The following is a 24,320-nucleotide window of genomic DNA, read 5'->3' as shown; positions in this document are numbered from 1 at the left end:
TAATGATTTTCTGCTTGTGTTTTCCAACTGTAAATGTCGTGGAGTAGGCGGAGTGTCACAACGATCTTGAAGAGGAGTTTAAAATCATTAAGGAAAAACAACAGTTGGGAGGTTTTTTTCAGGAGGTTTCATGCATTTTTGAAGAAACACCGCAACCAAATTTGTTCATATTCAAACATCTTTTAAATCATTTTGGTTACATTTTAGCATAGCAAGGCTCCATCAGTCAGTCCACTATAGGAAGATGTTACATAGGCAGTGAGAGAATTATCTCAGTCAAACCAACATCACGGCCCGATCCACTTTCAACGAGTTCTGTTTGCGTCGGAATCGATGATATTTTCCTACATCATCCAACTATAAAAGAAAAGGGATTTTTTTTCTTTTTTAATTCATCAAAAAACTTGTACTGAAAGTTTTTGTTTTTGTCAAACCAGCTGTTTTAAAAAAGAACATGCAAATAGACAAGTAGACAAACATCAGAATTGTAAATTTTGACACGAATACATGCATTCCTTTTTATTCACAAAACCAGTCCAATTTTCTAAACGAATACAAAGATTGGTTATTTTTAAAAGCTGTAGCTACCCAGCAACATAACAAAATCATGAAAATAGAACAAATAAACAAACAAATAAAAAAAAAAAAAATGTAATCTTGTCTCAGTGCGTTCAGTAGGGTAGACTCAGAGCAAGTGCTGTCTCTTAATGCTATTGCCCTGAGCATTATTGGCACATGCTCAGTCGGGCCACAGTAACATAAGGCTGCCAGTTTCACTAAAGGAACAGTTTGGAAATGCAGAGGAGGGCTGATTGAGGAGATTACAGTAGTGACGGCTCTGGCGAACAGCGTCTTCAACCCAGTGAAGAGTCTCTGGTGATCTGCCCAATAACATGACCGTTTCGTTCAGATCCGAGATCCGTGGCGTCAAGATCTTTCGAAGATTTGACCACCGATCCGTCTGAAAAACTATCCTCCTTCCAACGAAATGAATCATAAAGTAGACGAGGGTTTTTAAGTAACATGATGGTGAAGAATTACAATAATGTTTGCCATTAGCCACTAGTTTTGAAATATAGCTGTAAATTTACATTCTCTACACAAGTACTGTATCTTTCCACACATGAACAACATTAACACCAAACACAGAAATTAGTTGATTGTCCACACTCAGTCCGTCATTTCTGTTTCTGGCAATGAACAGTTCCATGTTTAAGCGACAGAAAAAAACCTGCTGGAAAAAGGACAAAAGGTACCAAAATGGAAACATAGAAAAGGGAATGAAAATTGCCATAGATGCTTTTCTTTACGCTTCATTTTTGGTTCAAGGAATAAGTAGGTGCATCCATTACCCGATTGATTTTTTTTTTTTACTTGTTGCTGTTGTTCTGTTTTGTTTTTTTGTTGTGTTTTTTTCTATCGTTTTTAAGTGTTGCTTGTTTTGTTTATTAGCCAGTGTCTGTTTCCGGAGACAATCCAGGAGTTGGCATTGCACTTGATGGCAGAGCTTTGGGTAGGGAGTGGAGGAGGAGTCCTACTGGAACCACCGGAACGCCGCTCCTGTAGGAAGCATCACCTTCTTGGAGAAACAGAAGACAGGGAGGGAGGGGAGGGGAGGGGGTGGGGGAGGACGGGAGAGAGAGAAAAGAGGAGGTTGGAGTTGTTAATGAAAAGCAGCACATTTTTATAAGTGTTTGCAAATATAATCCAAATCAACTGCTTCGCTGAGAAGCTACAATTTCTTCACACCTTTACAGAGACGCAGACTTGTTGTCGCCTTTCCACATTTTCTGTTCTGTCCTCAATTTAAGGCTGCGGCTAATGATCACTGTCATTAGCAATTAATCCATAAATTGTTGGGGATTTTCTTTTTAGTTCATTGCTTCATGTACAAAATGTTAAAGTGAAAATTTGGAGAATAAAGCGTGAGTTTCATTCATTCATTCAGTCTCGAATGGTTACATGAAAGCCTTTACAGTTGTGCCACAACTTGAGCCATCTTTTTCCGGAGAGATTTCATAAAAGATGGCAGAAAAACCCACGGTGAACACGAGGCTCACAGGGAACTGCACAGCACTGTGTCGGTGCTGCACCCATTGTCATTCTGCTATAGGGGAGAAAAATAACTTTCACCTTTTTAGCTGTTCCAAAAAATGAAAGGACGTTTGCTGCCTTTTCAACATTACTAGTTAATGCTAACTAGCTTTGAACTGGAGAAAAAAAAAAAAAACACTTCATAAATACTGCCATCTTTTAAGGTGGAACATTTCTTGCAGTGTTCCTCAAAGCATGAGCTGACGTCGTCAATCAACCGGCATCTTTGAAAATTCAGTTTGTTTCTTGTTTGTTTGATTGTTTTTGTTGTGTTTTTTGTTTATGGCTCTCTTTAAAGACAGACGCTATGGTGATGACCGGATCCTCAAGTGGTTAAAAAGTGGTTGATGGAGGGGCGGGCACTCGCAAATAGGGGGGCCACTGGGATGACTAACAATTATATCAAGGGGCCATGGCCCCCCATTGGGTGCTGTCACTTGCCATTTTCAACTAGAAAACTGTAACAGGCAGCCTGTTATCGGTTGCTGATAGAGGCTGATAGGGGATCGATCTAACGCTGATGGTGTCATTATTCTATAGCCGTTACATTGTGCAATCAGTGTAATGGTTACAGCAAAAGACACCGTGTAGCAGAATTACACAACAGACAAAAGCAGAAAATCTTTACATTTTAAAGGTGGAACCAGTGAATGTTTAGTATTTTTAGTTGACAAATTACTTAAATGATTCATCCTTTAATGAGTAGTATGTGAGAAATCTCTACACCCCTCCTCTCCCCTCAGCACCACCACAGGAGCAGGCTTCAGTCCTGGCTTCACACAAAACCCGATATGCCACATTTATTATTTAACCACCACACGCATGGCTCTCCCACACCATCACCAGTGATTATGCCTCTCTCCCCTCCCTCCGCCCTCTCGCACCGTGGCTATCTGTGTGTCTGATTGCACCGAGCAGGATCGGCACACATGCATGCAGCTGCAGGGCTCAGCAGCGGCCTGCCAGTCAGGAGATAGAGAGCCGCCCCGGTCCCCGGAGCTGCAGCACGGCTGGCGTCCTGCAAAGTGCAACTCGATTCTGCAGCGGTGCCTGGAGCGAGGCAGGAGGAGCTCGGCAAACATTTATGCACCCACACACACTCTCACACCAAACCAATATGTATTCAAGTACAGTCACACACCTCCACACACGGTGGCACGTTAACAGACACTCACAATACACCCCCGAAATCACACCAAACAGCGAGACTGTTAAAATAAAATTTCGCATACAGATTCAGATTCACTTTTTCCAGCAGTTATCGACAGCAGAAGGTTTAATCAGGAATCATCATGCTGTGAGTGCGAATACAAATACACACACTCAGGCGTACAATCCCAACCATCGGACGGAAAGGGAAAGAGCAGAGGCACTGTATGTCACATCTGCATGTTTGTATTGCTTTTAAAAAGTTTACAATTCTGTCTAAATTCTAATGAAGAAATAACGCATCACGTGAAAACACAATCAGACTTCATTCTGTGCGTCTCTCCAGCACAGCAGTGAAATTATGAGTTTTTCAACAAAGGCAGCTCAGAGGCGGATGGCCCATTAGTTTCGAGAAGTTTGTTTGAAACCAAAAACAATAGCAGCCCTAATTACTTTTCAGACCCACTTAAACCATTCCTCTACCATTGAATCAGCAGTGCAGTGCTCTTTTGAATGCTATTGTTCATATCTGGACATGAAACTGAGTGGCGGCAGGGTTCGTGCTCCGCAGGTTTCATTCACTTTCATTTTGAAAGTTAGCTCCCGCTGACACGAATGAAACATTTTTGCTCGGGTAAAAAGACTTCAAACAAGGTAATTACTCCGGTGATCTCAGCCAAATATAGCCCACACTGTGCTTTATTTGTTAAATTGACTCAATCAGGAATAATCTGACAGCATAGACACTGAATGCCACGGCGCTGCTCATTGCCCACATATGCATGTGCCAGTTCACATCAAACTCTCACATCTATTCCTCAAAGATGGAGCTAATGTTTCTTGATGGATGTCTCTGGTGCTGCTTTTCCTCCTCCTCTAAACTTACTAATAGATACACACGAACTGAAGCTTTACTGTATGCACACATGATTCTTTTTGGCTTACATGAATATTAATAAGAACCACAAACCTAGAAGTTAACAGCCAACATATTGCCAACATATTTTCATGGTCTGTGTGTTAAGCATCGTGAGCCCGTCATCCATCTCTGATGACCTTTCTGCAGCAGCAGCAGCTCTCAGCTGTTAAGAAGACAGTCAGAGGACAGCAACATCTGGCGCTGCCACAGATGTCAAAAACCTGGTAAGGGCCGGACTGACCATGACGTAATGTGTGGGAGGGAAAAAAAGGAAACAACACATCCCTCTCGACCGAACCGTAAATGCTGTTTTTCCTCATTATCAAACATGAGCAATCAATGAAAAAATGGCAGCAGTTCAGGAATAGAAAAACCCTTCCTGATTGCACAGGTTCAAACAGATGGGATGTGTGGGCGTGAAGTGGCCAATCACTAAAATCGATGGATGTGTTTTTTCAAACAGGGCGAGCACATTTGTCTTAGTATAGCACAATTCGTGTGCAACATACCAGGAAAGTAGAGGAAGGAAACATCCTTCATTTTTCAGACTAACAGCTCCTTAAATGAGCTATAACCACCCTGACTTATGGCGGCCCTTCACAGCACATTACATGTTGTTATGTGTTACTGATGCAAAGGCCACCGCCGAGCGTTCCTGCTATTGTTTCCACGGCTTCATCGTCAACAGTTGTTACATTACATTGTGAGAATTCCCTCTCGGACACCCACATGAGAAACACAAACTGACACAATGAACGCAAAGAATCTCCACATGCAGCAGCGCATGTGGGATGTAACGCTGTCTGCTGCTCACACGGAGCAGAGAAGTTAACTTTTGAAACAACTGAATCAAAACACCGATGACCTCCAGCTGGCATAAACACTCGCTGCTTGTCTGGCTGAATGTGAAGCATCTCCCTCAGCCATTTGATTCATATGCAGATATATCGATACGATTTCTCTTGCTGGACCAACATATACATCTCATAGCCGGGGCAGGAACATTAACATTCACAATCTCAGTTATTAGTTCAACCCATGAGTGTTATAGTTAATTACACATGCTCTGGTTACTGCTGTGAATAAGACTGCAACTAATGATTATAATTATATTTGTTGATTCTCTTTTGGTGATCCGCTCATCGTTGCAGCTGTGGTTGTAAATATGCCGGACCTGATGCCATTTAATGACTGTATTTACATATTGACAGTATTGGTGAGTGATGGACCACATGTGATTCAACTACATTTTGAAGTAGCTTGCTCGCAATTCAACTACATTCATATTTGCATATTGATTTAAGTAGTTAAATTACAATTTAACAATTTTTTGTGTGGTTAGCGACTGAAACTACAATTTTGGGCCGTCAAAGGAAGCAGGGAACGATTGCTTCTCCACTGAATTTAGTCAATTCAATTGAGTAGCCTTTCCTTTCTGCCCAGTGGGCAAAATATGTTGGCAGTTAACGTTTCTGCTTTCCTGTTGGCAGGTGAAGGGAATGGTGGTGGGGGTACGGGCGAGAAGGCTGCTAAGCCAGTGACCACTGTTCGAGACTGTGTTTTAACATTTGTAAGTGTGAAACCAGTGGATAATTTTATAGAGACCTCAGAAAATTTACAGCCATGTTTGCGTCAAAACGAACATTTTTGACAAGACATCAGGACGTCTCTAGCCATGTTTCCCTAAACCCAACTGAATGGTTTTTGTGTCAAAACCTAACTTGACCATCAGCACACCATTTTTACAATACTAAATTGAAAATTGACCTAAAGAATCGTAAAGAAATGAATAAGTAAAGTCTCAACATATCAGTGGTTTGCAGGAACATATATTGCCAACATTTATTCTGGTGACTGGGTTGCTCCTTTTATGTTCTGACTTTGAAAAAGTCTTTTCCTTCAGTCAACACACGCTAAAAAACAACCCTCTACTAACTTATGCACAATTAAAGAACATGATCTCAAATCCCTGTTTAATTGTGTAACTGGTTTGGATGAATATTCTTTATCTTGTTGTGTTTTGTTCTATTTATTTTGAAACTCCTTAACTATAAATACATTTGAGTTGAATTGAATTTTGTAAGATGTGTGCATCAATATCTACATTTTATTTAAGAGAACCCTAGCTACAGAAGTTACATACTGTACATTTAACCAAATTAGAAATCTTTCTCCACTCCAGTGGAACATCTGCAAAGTAATTGGTAGCCTGACAGCTTCAAGATTTCAAAGTAGCTCCCCCTGCACTGCAGCCACTGACATGTTGTTATATGTATTATATCACAGATGTCTGAATACCAAGTTTTACATGCTGGTCTTTTGACCTAAGTCATCTCTTACTGGGTGAACATTAACCTGTTCTCTGTCACTCTTTGAGTAAAAGGCCGTTTTCTTAATCCAGGCGCCAGCCTACAGTACGACACCTCAGCTGCCTCACTTTCTGTCTGCCTTAGCCTTCTCTGTCCACTCCAACTTGTCCCTCTGTCTGCCCAGCAACTTGCCCACACATCCATGTGTCTCGGTGTCAGTCTGCATGCCTGTCAGTTTGCATGAGCCTCTTGTGTCCTTGCTGTCTGGTGTACGGTGTCTAGGAGGCGGGAAAGACCACAAGGGAATATGCTGCTCCCATATCAACGTCTGATACTGGCAAAGTGGCCCCCAATGGACAACACTAGTATGCTCAGGTGTCTGATGACAAAGAAGCAGGGTCTTTGACACAAACAATGGTTTTTATTACAAAATATATTATTCAATAAGCAGACAAAGGCAAAAACTCACCTCCTGTTTGAGCTATTTTCTACCCACCTCACTGGTACAGTACATCCTGAGCGTACAGTGACATACAAGTAAAAACAAGGTACACTACAACTTCCTAACCCCGACTCTCCTTCTTCTCTCAGTGCTGAACGGCATCGCTGAGACTGACACCACTGGAGGGTATTCAGACATCGAGCAGAAAGGAACTGCCTTCCCACTTACTTCTCTCAAATGTAGCATTCCCAGAATAAATCCAGACATCTTCAGCCAGTGAGCTATGAGGTGGCAAAGGCCTCAGCATGCTAACTCCCCCTCACTTGCCAATTTTACGCTCCTCTTTGAGCTGCCATGAGCTTTCAATGGAAACCGTCAACACCCTTAAAATAAGCACACTGCTGCTGGACTGCACTTGTGTACCAACGCGTACACGCTCGCAGGCTCGTGCAGGCACACACCGACATAACGTTCAACACAAATGCAGTAAAAACAAAGTCCATCATCCAGTCTTTTGACTCAAAACACTCAAAAAAATCTGAAAACCCGACTGCAAGACACGTGTTAAATAAGACGTCATGCCCCTTTAGAGATTGCAAAGACGGGGATGTGCCGCTCTGTCTTTGATTGGAGGGGAGTGTGACACTCGGGGGCTGTTTCAGCTACAGCTGAGGCTCACCGCACTTACACCATCGCCTGCACAGGTGCTGCACAAGTCGACCTGAATATGCATTAAAGGGGAGCAGGTTTTTCTCCGACAGAAGCCTCGTTCAAAGACAATGGATGACGGTATTACATCATCTACTCATTATTGACATTTCGGATTTACTGCTGACTCTCTGCTCCTCCTGACGCAGCACATCCTCCATGAATCTCACCCTCTGACATTTAGCTTGTACTGATGACATCACGCTCACCGACAGCGCGGCCCAGGCTGTATTCTCTGATCTAATCACCTGCTGAACAAGAGCTGTTGACTTAATAACAGAGCCATTTGAGACAACTACTAGACTGCTAATGGGAAATGTATGAGTGCACGAGGACAAATAAAAAGGCAGGCGAAATTGAAAGTGTTGTACTACTGTCAGAGCTGCGTACAAGGGGAAAAGTTGATACTGTTGTTGTAGAAAATCACATCTGGGGCAAAGAGGTAACAGGTTGCAGACCTCTGTGATCATTTCCTGATTGATTGAGAATAGCGGTCTCATTTGGAGTTAAAGGGGCTCTATGTAGTTCAGGAGAAGAAATTCAAACTCAGAATTTTAATATTTACAATATTAATGAGGTAATAATACAAACTCTGAAATATTTATTTTTGCACTAACTGAATAAACAAGCTGTTCTCAGAGGAAAACAAAGTTCCCAGAACACTGAAGCTAGAAAGGTGGCAGGGTCCGCCACATATAAACAAAGTAAAACAGTATGAAGTTTTGTTGTCCTTTAAGGTCAGTTTGTTTATTCAGTCATAAAAGAAGAAGAGAGTTTGTTTATTTAGCTTGTTTAGGCATAAACAAATGAAGATCTTTTTCTTCTGACTAAAATGTAGTTCCCCAAAACTACATAGTGCACCTTTAAAGGGGCAGATCACCCCAAAATCAAAAATACATATATGTCCTCCTACCTGTGGTACGATTTATCCACGCAGATTGTTTTGGTGTGAGTTGCCGAGTTTTGGCGATGTCGGCCTTATCTTGAATGTAACAGAGCTAGATGGCACTCGGCTTGGGGTGCTCAAAGCGCCAAAATATACATTTGAAAAAATTCAACAGCAATGTCTCTTTCCAGAAATCATGACCTGGTTACTCAAGATAATCAACAGACCTTGTTGTGAGCATGGGGGGACTATTGTTTTTCTGCATCACCGCGACCAGGGATGCGTGCAAGCTAACTAAGGTCGCTAACATTACAGCTCAGCTGAGAAGGAGACTATTAATGTTTACATCCTGCGCTGTCACGAGTACGAGCCTCTTGTCCATGAGTAGATGAATGTGGTGATACGGGTGGCGGGTGTAGTTCGGTAGAAATAAAATAGTTCCTACACGAAACTTCTCACAACAAGGTCTGTGGATTATCTTGACTAACCTCATCATGAGACATTGCTTGCACCACAAGCAAAGTGCCATCTAATCCCATTATACTCCAGAGAAGGCAGACGTCTCTACGACCTCTATCTCCAAACCTCGGTAATGCGCACCAAAACAATATAGATGGATAAATTGCTCTACAGGTGAGAGAAAGATATGTTTTTTTGGTTTTTGGTTGAACTTTCCCTTTAAAGCCAATTTACTATCAAGATGTATTTAGTTTAGCTGCTTCAAGTCATTCTTAAAATATGATATTTATAGTGTCAAGATGAACTGCATCATACGACAAATATGTCCAAAATGTGCTTTAAGGAACATGAACATAACCAATCGGTTTATAAAGCGACATCAGAGGAATATTCCAGGGATTATCGTGTCACAAAGATTTTTTTTTTCATACAGAGGGTTGTCACATGATTGAGCCTATGGTTTGATTCATGCTCTCTGTGTGGGTAGATGTGCAGAAGCTGCACACCTTGGCACAAATGTTTGTTGCCTCTCCCATTGCGATCTCATGCCAAAGACCTTCAGCACGTCTGCGACACTGAAGAAGACACCTTCAGCTCTCTAAAATAGACGCTCGGGTTTGTTCACGTAATGTCACATTTCATCTGCACAAGGCACCTGCTGTTTTGGTAATTAATGAGACCGCGAGCATTAATGTATTCACATTTCCGTTTGACGAATGGGCCAACTTTAGTGCAACATAATCCGCATTTTTGACAAAGTGAAAAACATTAAAAATTGATGCTGAGTCTGATGGACTAGTTCAGGAAATGTTTAAATCTGAGAGCTGTTTACGAGGAATAATGTAGAGAAGTGTGGCCTGCTCAGCAAGCACCAACTTTTAAAAACACTGATATTATCCTTTAATAATATTCATTAGTCAAACTGTACAAGTAAATTAAGTTTCCAGCAGAGATTAGCCTTCTCATTTCTGGTCTGAAAAGGGAAATTACTTGACAGACACATTAAATAAATTAGAGAAAAATGCGTGCAAGGTAATTACAGCACATACAATTACTAACGTCAATAATCAGACTGCTATTATACTTGGTTCTTGGAGGCTTGGCAGGTTTATGGTACCCTGGAGTTTCTTTCATATGAGGTGGCCACTGGCAACATCAGCAGACTGTGACGTTACGAGCAGCATGATGACCTATATCAACATCAACATTCATGAATATTCAAGCCCCCTCGGGTTTGGCATCACTGGTGTGAACGACTGGTATTAGGCTAACTGCCATGACAACATCAAATGCAAGTCATAAATTAGAATTAAATTCCTTTCTGTTACAGACATTGTGTCGTACCACCTACATAGCAAGCTGACACATTTCACCGTTTTCCTGAATCATCAACAGAGACAAATGAAGCCTCTCATTAATTTGCAGCAGAACAATACGGCGCTGAAAAGCGGCATGCCGATATTCAGGCGCACCAATTTTATTCTCAACTTGTGAGAAAGTGGCTCAAGACTAACGTTTAATGAATTCTTCAGTTCCACACTATCGGATGTCAATGCCACGGATCCTGAATGTTTTTACTTATATACCGTAATACAAATGATTACCACTTTATATATTTGCCAAACATGAGACCTCGAAAATAAGTCTGAAGTCTGGGGGTCATTCTACAGCGGAGAAAAAGGTTCTTTGTTTGCTGCGTTCTGGCGACTTTTAAAGAATGAAAATATTAAAATAAAAGGTCTAAGTAGCCTACGCTGCAACAACCATTTGATGTGACATACTTGAAATTTTGCTTTGTTATTCTTATAGTATTATATGCCCCACTGGCGTGAATTGTATGATTCTCTGGCATGAACTAATATTCTTTAGCTCTTATTCATTCATTCATTTTTTTAGAGAGTTTGTGCACATCACTGCCGTATGTTAATCGGCCTCTCAGTGGTGAATGATGTCGGTGCGACCCTTGTAATCAGCAGAAAAAAGGAGAATCCAAAAAAACGTGCGGAAATCTGTTATAAATTGGGCAAAATACAGGAGAATTGTGACCTGGGGAGGAAACCAGGAGGACAATGAAAGACGATGGCAGGATAATCAAGAGGACTTGCAAGTATATTTCTTTTCTATTTAGCACTGCAACCAACGAGTACTTTCATCATTGATTAAATGCTCATCACAGCCAGCAAGTATTTGACAGTTTTGCTTAAAAGATGAGAGACGATTAATGATTTGTCACATTAGTTGCCAATTAATTTCCTTTCAATCAGCTAATAGATTGATCGGCTAATCGCTGCAGCTCTACATTATTTTTTTTTTAGTGTATTACATTTTTGAATGTGCTTTTCTTTGTGCTCCACGCAGCCGTTGGTTTCCATTTGTTTATGGTGAGCATTGCCAAAGTACAAATAATTGTTTTGTGATCATACACAGAATTTTCACACAAGTATGTGCTTACAACTCAACGCAAACTTGACTCAGACATGATCTTCACTGCGATGATTTACACAAGCCAATAAGCCCCCCACATTAAACATCAAAATATTTGCTTTCTCAGAACGACACAGCACTCCCTGATGTGACACCTCTATTGACAGGAGGACATTATTTGCCTGTGCCTTCAAAAAACGTAACAAATTACTGTTAAAAAAATAATAAATCTGTTTCATGACATGGCAGTGATTATAATGAAGGTTTGGGTAGGTTTAGTCACAAAAACAATTTGGTTTGGTTGGGGGAACTTAATGGTTTGAGTTAAAATGACTTCCTCATAAAACGTTTGGGGGCCTAATATGGTTGGGGAAAGATGGTGGTCATGGTTAAAAGAAAATCTGCTTTCTCAGCCAGGCAACTTATCTCTACCTCCTACCTATACAGAATCGCTGTAGCATAGCGTCACCTACTTTGCTCCTAATGTCAAGTCACAATTCCTACAGCTGCTGGAGGGCTTCGTCAAGTGAATGTAAACATTTGTCATTTGGGGGCTTTTGCTGACACAGATTGTCATGTAGACCAAGCTGATTGGTCATTGAGAAAAAAACATTTTAAAAAAGCAAACACTGGTGTATGTTTTTTAAAAGGGTCAATTAATTATATTCAGGCCTACTTACAAGATGATTTGTAGTAAATGGGCTAAGAAAGGGTTAGGGTTATGCACAAACGTGAATATGTGCAGTTATTTTCTCATGTTGGTTGTTATTTCGGTTTGAGTTTGGGAACCATTAAGTTAAAGAAGAGAAGAGAAAACAGAATTGAACCTGTGGCAAAAACATGGTATTGTCCAGTCCAATTTAAAGCTCCATGAACATCTATTCACTGAGCTGTCACACTGTACTGTGTTTGTATCACTCAAAATTCTCCAATAACCAACTTTCCCTTTAAGGAGCCCTTCACTGCGGATGGCCAAAGTCAGCACATGGGCATGGAACAACCAACATTTCAGCCTACAAACTAGGGGCCAAGCTGTCACCCTCAATCAACATCACAAAGAGAAAGAAGTAAAGCCATTAGCAGCTTGAAGCGCATATCTAGTTTGTGTCATTTAGACCAGAGGCCTCTTCACTGGTTCATGTTCACACTGTGTTACATATTTATCAATTGATTACGTAATGCCAAAGTGACACTATTACCCATTGATCACAAAGTTTATTTCCTTTGAGATGGAACATCTGCTGGAATTGATTCATGATTGGTCGCTCTGTCATCACAGCCGGGGTTAGTTAGGCTGCCGAGTGTGACGGAGGTAGCAGACAGGAAGTTTGTGGAAGGCCATTTAGTTGAGCAGGAGTGTCACCGGAGAGAAGGACAGCGGCAGCAAAAAGCGGGTCGGCACATGTGCCACACTGACACCTGGTGCTCCAGATGACAGCTCTGTGGCCAGATGGACCTTGTTACGCGCGCACACACATACACAAACATACCCACGCATGTACACCTACACACAAACACACACTGTACACATATTCACAATTACTGCCACTCTGCCTCGACATACATTTTTACATCGCTGCACGATTACAACATATGCACAAGGAAGCGTGAGGAGGATGTACATGTGCTCCACTGAAGGGAACACATGATAGAAAAAAAATGTAAACATCTTGCTTTGGCGAGTGAATTTGCCCTTCAATTGGAAGATTGGGGGTTTTCACAGTTCTGGTGGACAGATTAAAGAGACCCCATGGTGCATGCTTACCCTACACAAACCCACACTCCACACCACCTGTCATTTCCCTGCTTGTGGAGCACCATCCCACCAAAAAGCCCCCCTGTACTACTGTCCTTAAAGGGAAATAACATTCATGTGTTTGAAAGTTTTGCAGATCTCTCTGGTATTTATTAAACAGTTTTCCAGTTCTTTGCTGTCGATCAACTACAGATTTAAGATCCCAATAAGTCAAATCTATGGCTTATTTGTTTGGTTTCTCATCTGGAGGTAGCTGCATTGAAGCCTTGTTGCAACACAAAACCCTTAAGCTTATGTTTTGGGAGTGACCCACTAAGCACTGACACATCATAATCACCACCCTCTTACCTCCAGAGCAGCAGAGGGCTTCTTCTTCAGTTCCTCACATTTGCGAAACTTGCAGATCTGGTGGCCCGTTTTGCGATTCCGGCAGCTGCTGCATTGCTCGCAGTTAATCCGCCGTCGGCAGGGTGGGCACATGCCGCAACGTTTTCGCTTCTTTTTACCGGAGTTGATAGCAGAGGCCAGCTCGCTTTGCGCCGGGTACTCGGCCAGGCCGGCCATGTGTAGCGCGCTGTCCGCCAGAAACACTCCAGCCGGCGTCATGATGAAAAGCCCCGGGTTGAAGGGGAAACCACCCCCTACTCCATATGGGAAGTCAACGGGACCACCTACGGCGTCCGTGACAGACGTACCCTCCAAATCGCTAGCCCCCGAGCCTGCGTCTCCACCGCCAACTCCCACTCCCATGCCCCCAGGCAGGAGCATGTGCTCCATACCGGCCCGCTTTAACAGTGCTGCTGCCTGGGCAAAGTGCAGCAGGCCATTCTGTCCCTCCAGAACCTGTTCTAGGGTCCGGTCCAACTTGGCTGCTGTCAGTGCTGAGACAGTGGGCTGTGGCTGCGGGGGTGGCTGAGGCTTGGCCGATTGGCTCTTAGTCTCATTGTTGTTCGTGTGTCCATTGGTGGTGGCAGAGGAGACCGCTGTGTACTGGGAGAGGGTACGGGAGTTCTTAAGGCTCTTACTGAGGGGCTCGCTGATGATGCCACTGCGGTTCCGGCGCTCTATAACAGGAGAGTCCGGTTTGCAGCTACTCCGCTCCTGGTCCTCTGTCCGGCCCCCCTCCGACATGGTCCAGAGCGTACGTGCCTGGGTTGGGGATGAGGGTGGAAAGGGGGCAGGGGTGAGCGAGGAGGGGGTCTCGGTCCGTTCTGTGCCCCGGAAAGAGAGTGGTGCCTCACCTCGATGGAGCAATCAACCAGCCGACAACAGGCAGGCCCCAGAGCCTTCTGCCCGCACTACAGCTCAGCCCTCATCCACGGTCTTCCATCTGGAAACTTTAAACAGGGAGAGAAGAGAGGTCAATTACTGATCACTGATCACAAAACTCAGCAATCAAGATAATTTTTTCCAGTTTTATTCAGTTTTGGGTCAAATCGAGGCCTTTGTTTTTGTTGTTTGGTGTCTTGGGCTCAACAGAAACAGATTGAACACAGCACCTTTTAAGTTGATATGGGAAGTTGTTTACACATCCAGCAGTTATGGAGCAGCTTTATGAATTCAAGACATGTTTCTGGTCATCTGATGAACCTAAGTCCAGTATTCACTGCATGTGTTTTAGCTCCGTTTTTGGTCTCCACCAGCTGCTGAGGTAAGTATCTGGCTTTTCAGCTGCTAAATTCCCCACTATGTTCCCCAGCTAGTCATTCACTAGTGTTTGGTGCTGGGCAGTTACAAAATGAGGTCACATTTATTCAGATATATGTCAAATTATTCAAACAATTGAGTTAAACACCAAAAGACAAAACCTGTATTCGGATAGTTTCTACCACAGAAAAACAAAAACTTTAATTATTCCTCTAACTCTTCACACATCAACCCACAACTCAAACTGACCGGTGAGGAAACACCTGCTTCCCTGGAGCTTCTCTGATTGGTTGGCAAAGAAAAGACATTGGGAAGCTCGGGCAGTCAGGAGCCTCATCTTGTTATTTATGTCCAAGAAAAGCAAATCATTGTGTTGTATTTCGGGCAAAGTGTGTTTTGGTAAACTGAACAGTATCCTGACTAAAAAGTACTTGTTTTATATCCTCAACTAAAATACTCATAGTCCTAACGTCTGCTATAGGCATATGCACATTTCACACTTCACACTTAAATATTCAAAAATAGAAACATGTGATTTTGTGAGCAAGATTATCATAAACAAATACATAGTTTTTGGTGTAAGCTGTTTTATACAGAAGTCCATGTCTTGATCTGTTTCCTTATTACCTGTGAGGCAATTGTACCCAGGTGGACCCTGGACCTCTTTGACATATCACTCTGCTGCATCTATGTGATTATTACTATATATTTTAAAGTGAGGTGTATCATGGTTTAAATCTATTTCATCAGTATTTATCTGTAATATTGTCCATTTTAAACACATTAAGCACTATTCTGAGACCAATCTTATTTGGAGTGAATGCTTTAGAAATAAACTGTACAGCCCTGACTGCAGCTTAGCAATGTTGCTTTTATTGACGAACAATTACATGCTCATTGATCTGAGTGTACAACCTTGATATGCAATAAGCAATATCAGACTTTCCCACACAACAATCTGAGAAGCTGCTGAAAATGTAGCCAAAAGGCCAGAGACAGAACAAAGGAAGTTGATTTTCTCTCCATTAATTTGGGATTTTTTTCTGACTGCTATAATTTGTCTGCGTCAAACTTGTCCTGGAATTATTTTTTATTCTATTAGTTTTAAAGAGCAAACCTGTTGAGCAATGTAATTAGGCAAATGTTTTTGATCAAACGGAGTGGTGGTGCTTCTGAAGAGGGTTCACAAGGTTAGTAATGGGAGACTCTCCACTGGACAGAGATGCATGCACCCACGGGCGTTTTAGCGTAAGATTCCTGTGACTGCTCATCTATGAAAAGAAAAACTATGCCGCTATTCTCCTGACCTGTCCATGTTCACAAACAAGCCTACCACCTCCCACAGAAAAGCTGAGGAAATGGCCGGGCCAGTCCTTATAAGGGAAACAAAGGGAAAGGGAGGGGAAGAGGGGGGGGGGGGGGGGGGGTCTGTGCAGTGTGTGGAAATTGGAAGGCCAGAATTAGTGGGAGGTAAAGCTTCAAAGGCAAGAGCACAGCCCCCACATTCTCACCAGCTCAGGGGGATGTGGCGCCAGCGAACCAGAGCCAGCTCCGCAGCCCCTCAGCCCTATAGTTTCAGTTTCTCCGTCTACAGCACTGACCAGGGTCCGGTTTCCTGAAACCATCTCCAACTAACTGCATCTCTGCTCAGCTGTGGTTGGACGCATAATGACACTGCAGAGTGATGCATGAGGGACTTGAAAAATGATGTACTTAGTGGTCAGTCATGAATATAATGTTGTCAAAGGAGAATTTTAGTCAGATTTGATTTTATTGTATTTACTTGTACAACAAAACTATGTTTTGATTTATCACAGCCTGGGAGAATATCCAGTTCTGATCCAACTGCTTCATCAATGCTCTAAATACAGTAAATGTGCGAAAAGACTTCAAGTTTTCCACCTAATTAATCAACTGGCATGTTATCAATAGCTAAAATAAATTAGTCCTCAAGTTGGCTACAAACTGCAACAGTTTCAGAAATATCACTGATCGGCTGTAACATAATAATTTAGGAAAAAAGGTTTTTAAAAAAAGGTAAGTCCTTTAAATGCGCTGAAAGTGTTGATGATCTTGACAGTATAGATGTGACGCAATACTTTCTTATACCGCTGACTTGCTTTGCGTCAGTCCCAGCAACACCTACTGTGCATGACGATAATGCAGTGACACACACACACACGCTCTTTGTTTCTTCAGTCAAATATTATAAATTTGATGAATAACTGGGATTTCCGGTTAAGTTCAAGTTTCATTTGTATTGTACCTGAACACATCGGTGTGACAAGCATGACTGTGTTATGTAAACTTATAGTATGTTTATGGAAAACAAGCAGATACATATGGTACTATGTAAACACACACAGAGTCTCAGTATTTAATGACTAACGGATATCCTATGATGTTGAAATGTTTCAACTAATTTTAATCATTTTATATTCACGTAGAGAATGATTGTTGTGTATGTATTAAGTACACAAATCATATACTTAAAGGGTAAATTCATCCAAAAATGAAAACTGACTCATAGTTTAATTATCTAACCCCCATTCCGATGAAAAGTCTGGTGAAGTTTTGTAGTCCATAAAACATTTCTGGAGCTTCACAGCAGAACAGCGTTGCAGCGTTCTCCTCACCAACTGAAGCAGATGGGGACTTGATGAAAAATGTCCCCATCTGCAAAAAAGAAAAAAAAAAAAACGAATGCAAAAAAAACCCCATACAGCTTGTCAAGTAGCCCCGAGATCCTAAATTGATTTAAAAAGACAATATTTACACCCTTAGCATGTGGTCAAGCTCGTCCGTCCACTTAAGATGGGGTTTAGGATCTCAGGGCTTCTGGAGACTTGGATTACGCCAGACAGGCTGTACGGAGCTATTTAATGTTGGGTTTTTTTGGTTGATCTTTTACTCTTTAAAACAAGTCCCCATCTACATCCATCCCCAACTTCTTCAGTTGTTTAGGAGAATGCTGCAACACTGTTTTGCTGTGAAGCTCCAGAAATGACTACACTTTAATTTTTGGGTGAACTGTTCCTTTAAGTAATGCTTAATTAATGCATGACTCATGGTGATTTAAGGCATGAATTAATGCAGTATGTATCATGAATTCCTGTTGCTAACCATTCACAAATGGTAATGACTTGCTGTGTATGTAAGCTATTATGTAATTAGATCATCGAACATTAATTCAGAGTTACTTCATACACTAGCTGATGTGCTTCAAGTTAGCTAGATTTCACTAAATGACTTGATGATCTAGTGATGATCTATAAAGTGTGAACTAATCACATAAAGTCATATTAATGAATAATAAATAACTCATCATGAGCCATACAGTAGTTTAGCATTTCTTAAATATATGATTTGACCTTATTATAAAGTTTTAACTTTGATTTCTACGCATGACAAACACAAACCAAACCACTCTGAGATGATCAGCTCATGTACGCAGATTTGTATTTGACATGTATACAGGTTGTCTTTAGTCAAAGCTGGCATTGTTGCTTTGGTGCTCACACACCGTGTAACAAATAAAAGCAGACACCTATTTTAGCCTCACACTCACCCTCCGCCGCCTTCCATCCCCCTGACCTATCAGTCACACTGTTTCCATCATCATCAACCCTGAGTATGGTGTATAGTCTTTGGCTAATCACGCTCTTAACTTCCAGCGTCATGGCTCTTCAGATCCCTTCACCACATCATTTACAGCAGAGGTTTTTGTCCTCATGTGAACTGTCTCCTGAACCACAACTGGCTCTGCTACAGAGGGTGTCAATGCCATACAGCTGAAACCAGATATTTAGTGTTAATTTGTCCTTTCAGCACGTTTACTCATTTTCCTGTGATGTTACAGACTTAATGCTGTGGTTCATATTAACGTCTTACACCTCGGGTTTCTGTGAATTGCCCTGACAAGAGCACCTTAACAACTAGTCACATATTAAAGCTTGTGAGAGACACATCATTTCTCGCACCTCGAGCTGTCTCAGCACAAAAATAGGTGTAAATTTCAGCTATGCTGGATATTTCCCAGAGTCCTTCTTGTTTTTTTGTTAATCTATCCACAGACAACATGCTCCTGCACAGGATTAGCGGACGTAGATAAAGATCTGGATATAAATGGTCTGAATTATCAATACAGTCCAGCGACTACGTGCGTGAAGCCTTTCTCAGATCGACCAATGAGCTCAGCCGAGCACCTGCAATCACTAAAGTAATTGGTGGCCTCTTGTTTCGGTAAATTCAAAACTGCAGCAGGAACAGTAATGGTGCATTAGTGAGACTTTTTGTTGCTTTGACGCCTGACCTTCATTATGAGCGTCTGCTTTGTTATTTTTTTTTAACACTTTTTTTTTACAGAGTACCTGAGTGCTGGACAATTACTTTAGTTTAGAGGGTCAATAAAATCCTTTAGCTTGTAGCCCGACAAAATATTGACCAGCCTGAGGAGGTATAACACAATGTTCTTGATGTGATTATAAATGTTGCGGTTCATTCAATAAAGACACTCAGTGGAAATCTTGACATTAATTCGAGCCTGTTCTGTTGAATCAGCGGCGCTCAGTAACTCTGTCACTTGTGGACACTTTGTCAACAACAGCTGATCTGCAGAAGCTGTGAATTTCAAAGCATAATGTTCGAATGTGGTTAGCAGAATGGTGATATACGATATTAATATTCAAACAACTAATAGCTTATAATTGAGTCTGGGTTCGCATATACTGTAGCTGCTGTTCCAGTGAGCATTTATAAGACATTTTATCCAAACAGGCTCATGAAGTGAAAATACGCAGAGTGCCACGTGAGTGTGAAATGTGGTGGATTTATCCTGGATATTTCAGCTCTACAGAATATTGATCTTTTCATAGAAATTCAGCTTTTGCTGTCCCTCTGTTGGCTACTTGACCACGTTGCCAGAAAATAGTTTCACCCCGACCTGTGTAGATTTGTATCTAATCATTTACATGATATTAATGGAAAAGTTCAACATTTGTGCTCAACGTGACAAAATCAATACTGACGTCTGTGCTCTAAATATAAAGCTTCAGCCAGAAAACATTTAGCTTAGCTTAGCATAAAGGCTGGAAACAGGGGGAAACTGTTAGCCTTCCTCTGTCCAAAAAGTAAAATGATCCACCTACTAGCAGCTCTACAGCTTTAGAGCTGAAGTCCCTTTCACACATCCAGACATCAATCGAAGGAGCTTTATGTGTGAGTGCAAAAGTCTGAATCAGTTGGCCCGGACTTCAGTCTGCCAGCTAAAGTACAAAGTCTGACTGAGTGCATGTGTGAATACAGCAGGACATCATTCATATCATCTCAAAATCACTCATCTCTACAGATGAGTTCTCGTCCTCCTGATTGCTATACCCAGGCACCACCCTCCACCTAAACCAAACGGAGTATTTCCAGTAGGTGAGAGCGTGTCTGACACTGACAATCTCCTGCTATGTGCTACGTTGTCTAGAGTTCATACGCGAGAGCGGCTTAATTAACACGTTATACCTTGTTTGTTAAATCAATAAGTGTAATAACAACAATTTGCCGTTTAACAGGGAGTTATCCATCTATCATCTATAACCGCTTAACCTTTGCTGGTCCGCAATCAAGGCTGACATTAGGAATGAGGCATGCTACACCCTGAGCAGAGGGTAAATAATCATTTACGCTTAGATTCACACCTACGGGCACTTTGGAGTCACAAATTAACCTGCGTGTCTTTGGACCGTAGAAACCCACACAGACACATGCAAACGCCACACACAGGTGCCAGGCAACAGTCCTAGCTACTGCGTCACAGAGTCACATTTAACATGAGGTGACGTGTTGAATTATTTCTTAGGCAGGACCAGATGCAGGTGAACCAGTGGAGACTCCATTAAGATTCTGGTCCGAGATAGTAATGGCGATTGTCTTTTTTGCTGGTTGCTAGCCAGCAGCATCTTCATACTGAGCGTGCAGACATGTGAGCGGTATCAGTGTTTGCACGCAACTGTCAATGCTTTCTTTCATCCCACTATTCTCAAACTCTGGTACGAGTACTGCTGGTGGTACGCGGAGGAATCCCAGATATGTTTTTTTAAAATGAAAAAACTTAATTTAAAAACACAAGTTAAAAGTATCAGAATATTGTAGAATTTCAAGTTAGAATACTTAAACTGAAATGTAATCTGAAATAGGTTTTGTCTCCTGTGCATACATCTGTCATGGACTAATCATCCATGATTAACTAAACTCAAACTGTGATGGCAAGACAGTAAGTGGAGCTAAAATGAAAGGTTCAAAAACACTACAAACATGGCTGCAAATGGGAGCTAATGGGAAGAGAGGTGCGGCGCAGGATGAGGATATTTCGAGCAGCCCTGATGCAACTGAAAATGATGACAGTGAATCGAACAAGGGAGCTAGTGGCTACAGCACCCGCTAACTACAGCAGCAAACGGTGCAGAACAGTAAATGAAGCTGAAGAGAGCAGGTAGTTGGTCTGGTCTGATTGGTCATGATGGAGGTACTTGGAGAGCCTAATATCTTCTGAGGTGGTACACGGTGTGAAAAGTTTGAGAAACACTGCTTCAAGCCGTATTACGAGTGCCTGAAGCAAAGCTGGTCGTAACATCTAAACAGTGCGTCAAAACGGTTCAAAAACAGTTCAAAAACCCAAAAGACAAACAAACACGTTCAATCTGAAACCGTTGGGGAGTTAAATCATACTCAGTATGGATTACACGGTACATTCACAGCAATACGAATGATAAGTACAGCCACAGTGCTGCTGGATGAATGCTGTCAGCACAATGATACTTGTGTGAGCATGAACAGATCGTTTAACATTCACATGCAGCTCTCAGCTTGTAATAACTTTTCACAGTTACCTCGTATGGACATTTTTTTCCACTGAAGTGCCTGATTTTATACCAAATGTTGAGCTAGGATGCAAAAAAAAAAACCCCAAAAACAGATGTGTGTATAAAAATAAATGTCAGTCTGCAATATATCAACAGCTGACTGATGGATGAACGGTTGGTCGGTTCAGTCATTGACTAGTTTGATCAATAGGTGATGGAGGAAAGCATTTAGGGCCAGAGTGTGTTTATAGTTCCCATTGTTTTGGAGCTGTAGCCCAACATGATATTATGATGTGACTCATATCATAATCAAAATACCAGAAATTTGGGATCACACATTGACTTGGACCCAAAGAACGAGCTACGACCATTAATTAAAGGCTAACTTCACCAATTACACACATTAAAATGTCTTTTGTGGCTCCAGAGGAAGCTGCATGTAATCTGATAAATTGCCTCCACTGATGTCACTCAATAGCTAAATTGCACTGTGGGTAATGTAGATGAATTTTTTTTTGTTTTCATGTTTTTGAATAGCAGTCCTGTTGGACTATGGACAATTTGAAGACAAATGATGACAAAATCAATACAGCAGCACCAGAGATATTACCATTTTTATTCCATGCATTCGTCTTTCTTTTAAAAAAAAACCGCCTACATTACCCACAATGCAAATTAGCCTCTGAGTGACATCACTGGAGGCAATTGATTAGATTACTGGCAGCTTCCTCTGAAGCCACAAAACACTTCACACTACTTTTTTCACTATATGCAGTCGTACTCCACGAGACCTGTAAACACACTTTAATGCGTCAGATATGTGGAGTTACCCTTTAATTCAGTTTCACTGTGGTGTGTGTGAATGTTGAATTCATGGTTCAATCCTGATTCATTAAAACATTTTTTTTTAATAAATAAACAAATGTCCCAACTAAAAGCACAGACCCGTGTGTCGCTGGACAATGCACCTGAAGTAACTCTTGAATAACTTTCCCCCACTGACGTCACTGCACGCGCAGGTGCCAGGTAATCTCAGTCAGCTTTTTAACGGCGGTAGTGGTGGTGGGGGGGGTCTATCTATCTATCCATCTAATTTCCTGCAGGGGCTGTGAGGCGAGCTGTGGAGCAGCTGACTGCACCTCTGGAGAACACTTAATGCATTAGTCCAGGCGATGCACGATGCAAACACAGCGCCCCCAACCACCACCACCACCACCACCCGGTGCAGACGCGCCGTCTCCGTACTTGTCTACGGTGAGCTCCACATTCTCCATTCCTCCCACCTCCTGTCGACTGACGCGCGCACACGGACACGCACGCACGGACGCAGAGGAAGTTAAAAAGCCCGGTGACAATAATTAGACTCACGGCTTCATCCATTGTCCATAGCCTGCTGGGTCTTATTCCCCCTAATTAGGGCTATGCACACAAAAAGTTCGGGGAGAAAAACAAGCCCGCCGCGCATACTGTGACTCCAAATTATTCGCAAACATATGGAGCACTTGGAGCTGAGACACTGGCGGTGGCGGATTGCGGGAGGAGGAGGGGGGGGGGGCTGTAAATCTCCGGGCTGCGCGGTGAAAGCTACCTGGCAACTTTCTAATGATGAGAGAGAGAAGGGGGGGTGGGGGGAAACACAGATGAAGACAAATAAGAAGACATTTGGAATAAAAGGGGAGATCAGCCCTTCATCCGTCTTTACGCGGGTGGGAAAACTGACGATCTATTCTGTAGTTTGTGTTTTTTTTAAGGGTGAAATAAAAGTTTCGATCAGGCGGGGTGACGATCACGCAGAGTCTGTTGTCAAATGTACGCGTGATCCGGCTCTAATGCGCGTCGATCGTGTCTTTCATTAACTGGAAGCGTCAAGTTTAGTGCGCATCATTAACAGCTGATTCACAATAAACCATCGGGGCTGTCGCTTCAGCCGATCCGTATCAGCGCTCGCGGCGACTTGGCCATTAAATCAAGAGAAATGAAGAAAAAAAAGCTGAGAAAAGATCACCCGATCGCCGCACACTCATTAAACCTTTGTTATTTATTTTCTTTTTCAACAGTACAAGCGGATCAAAATAGCTGTCTTTTGTCTGGACTCGGTGATCTATGAGCAGGGAGCCTATCTGCGGTACCAGCATATGGTCTGCAGTCGCGCATTGGAGGGGAAGAGCCCCGGCTCAACCCCGCTATAACTTGATCCTATAAGAAAGATGACATCCCAACTTTCGGCAGACTTCAACAAAGTATGAACCCCACCAGCACCACCACCCCATCACACACACCTCCCCCCCACCTCCCTCCCTCCCCCTCCATGTATCTGCATATTTGCAAACACGGGCCCGTTTTTATTCGCACCTACCAAAGCGGATCCGAGCAGAGGGGAGGGCTCCCACAGTCCGAGCGGTCCGTCTCTCTCTCTCAGCCTGCCGTGCAGAATGGTGACAGAAGAAAAAAAAAAAAAAAAGAAAAAGGGCAGAGGGGGGGAGAAAAAAGCTTATTCTCCGACAACACAATCCTGCAGAGTGTCTGCCTGTTAGTGACAAACGTGGAAAGAAAAAAAAAAAAAATATTCACCCTCAGTTATTTGGGAAAAAGCGTACTTTCTCTGAGGCTGAACGCGTGGGTTCCCCCAGCTTTCTCGGTCCTCGCAATCCCACCTCTACATCCCCGCTTGCAGAG

General features: G+C 42.3%; 1 protein-coding gene across 2 annotated transcripts; it reads right to left on the bottom strand.

Moving 5' to 3' along the window:
* Window positions 1–492: 492 nt before the first annotated feature.
* Window positions 493–24,320, bottom strand: cxxc5a (CXXC finger protein 5a). 2 transcript variants are annotated; one of them, XM_084373528.1, is made up of 4 exons: window positions 24,216–24,305; window positions 24,001–24,064; window positions 13,495–14,483; window positions 493–1,579 (listed from the first exon to the last, which is right to left on the bottom strand). In XM_084373528.1, the coding sequence occupies exons 3-4, from the start codon at window positions 14,275–14,277 to the stop codon at window positions 1,535–1,537; spliced, it is 828 nt and encodes a 275-aa protein (XP_084229654.1). In that variant the 5' UTR covers window positions 14,278–14,483; window positions 24,001–24,064; window positions 24,216–24,305; the 3' UTR covers window positions 493–1,534. The 2 variants fall into 2 exon arrangements, with proteins under 2 accessions (XP_084229654.1, XP_084229655.1); XM_084373529.1 differs by having other exon boundaries at window positions 493–1,576; window positions 24,001–24,320.

This window comes from Pagrus pagrus (assembly GCF_965226575.1).
Source record: "Pagrus pagrus genome assembly, chromosome: 14".
Classification (NCBI taxonomy): Eukaryota; Metazoa; Chordata; class Actinopteri; order Spariformes; family Sparidae; genus Pagrus; species Pagrus pagrus.
Note: the sequence above shows the minus strand (reverse complement) of the source record. Positions and strands in the feature narration are given on the sequence as shown.

Coding starts and splice junctions, on each gene's coding strand:
- cxxc5a (XM_084373528.1), bottom strand. CDS start 14,277: ATGTCGGAGGGGGGCCGGACAGAGGACCAGGAGCGGAGTAGCTGCAAA. Junction 1,580..13,494: donor AGCCCTCTGCTGCTCTGGAG/GTAAGAGGGTGG, acceptor TGTTTCTCCAAG/AAGGTGATGCTTCCTACAGG.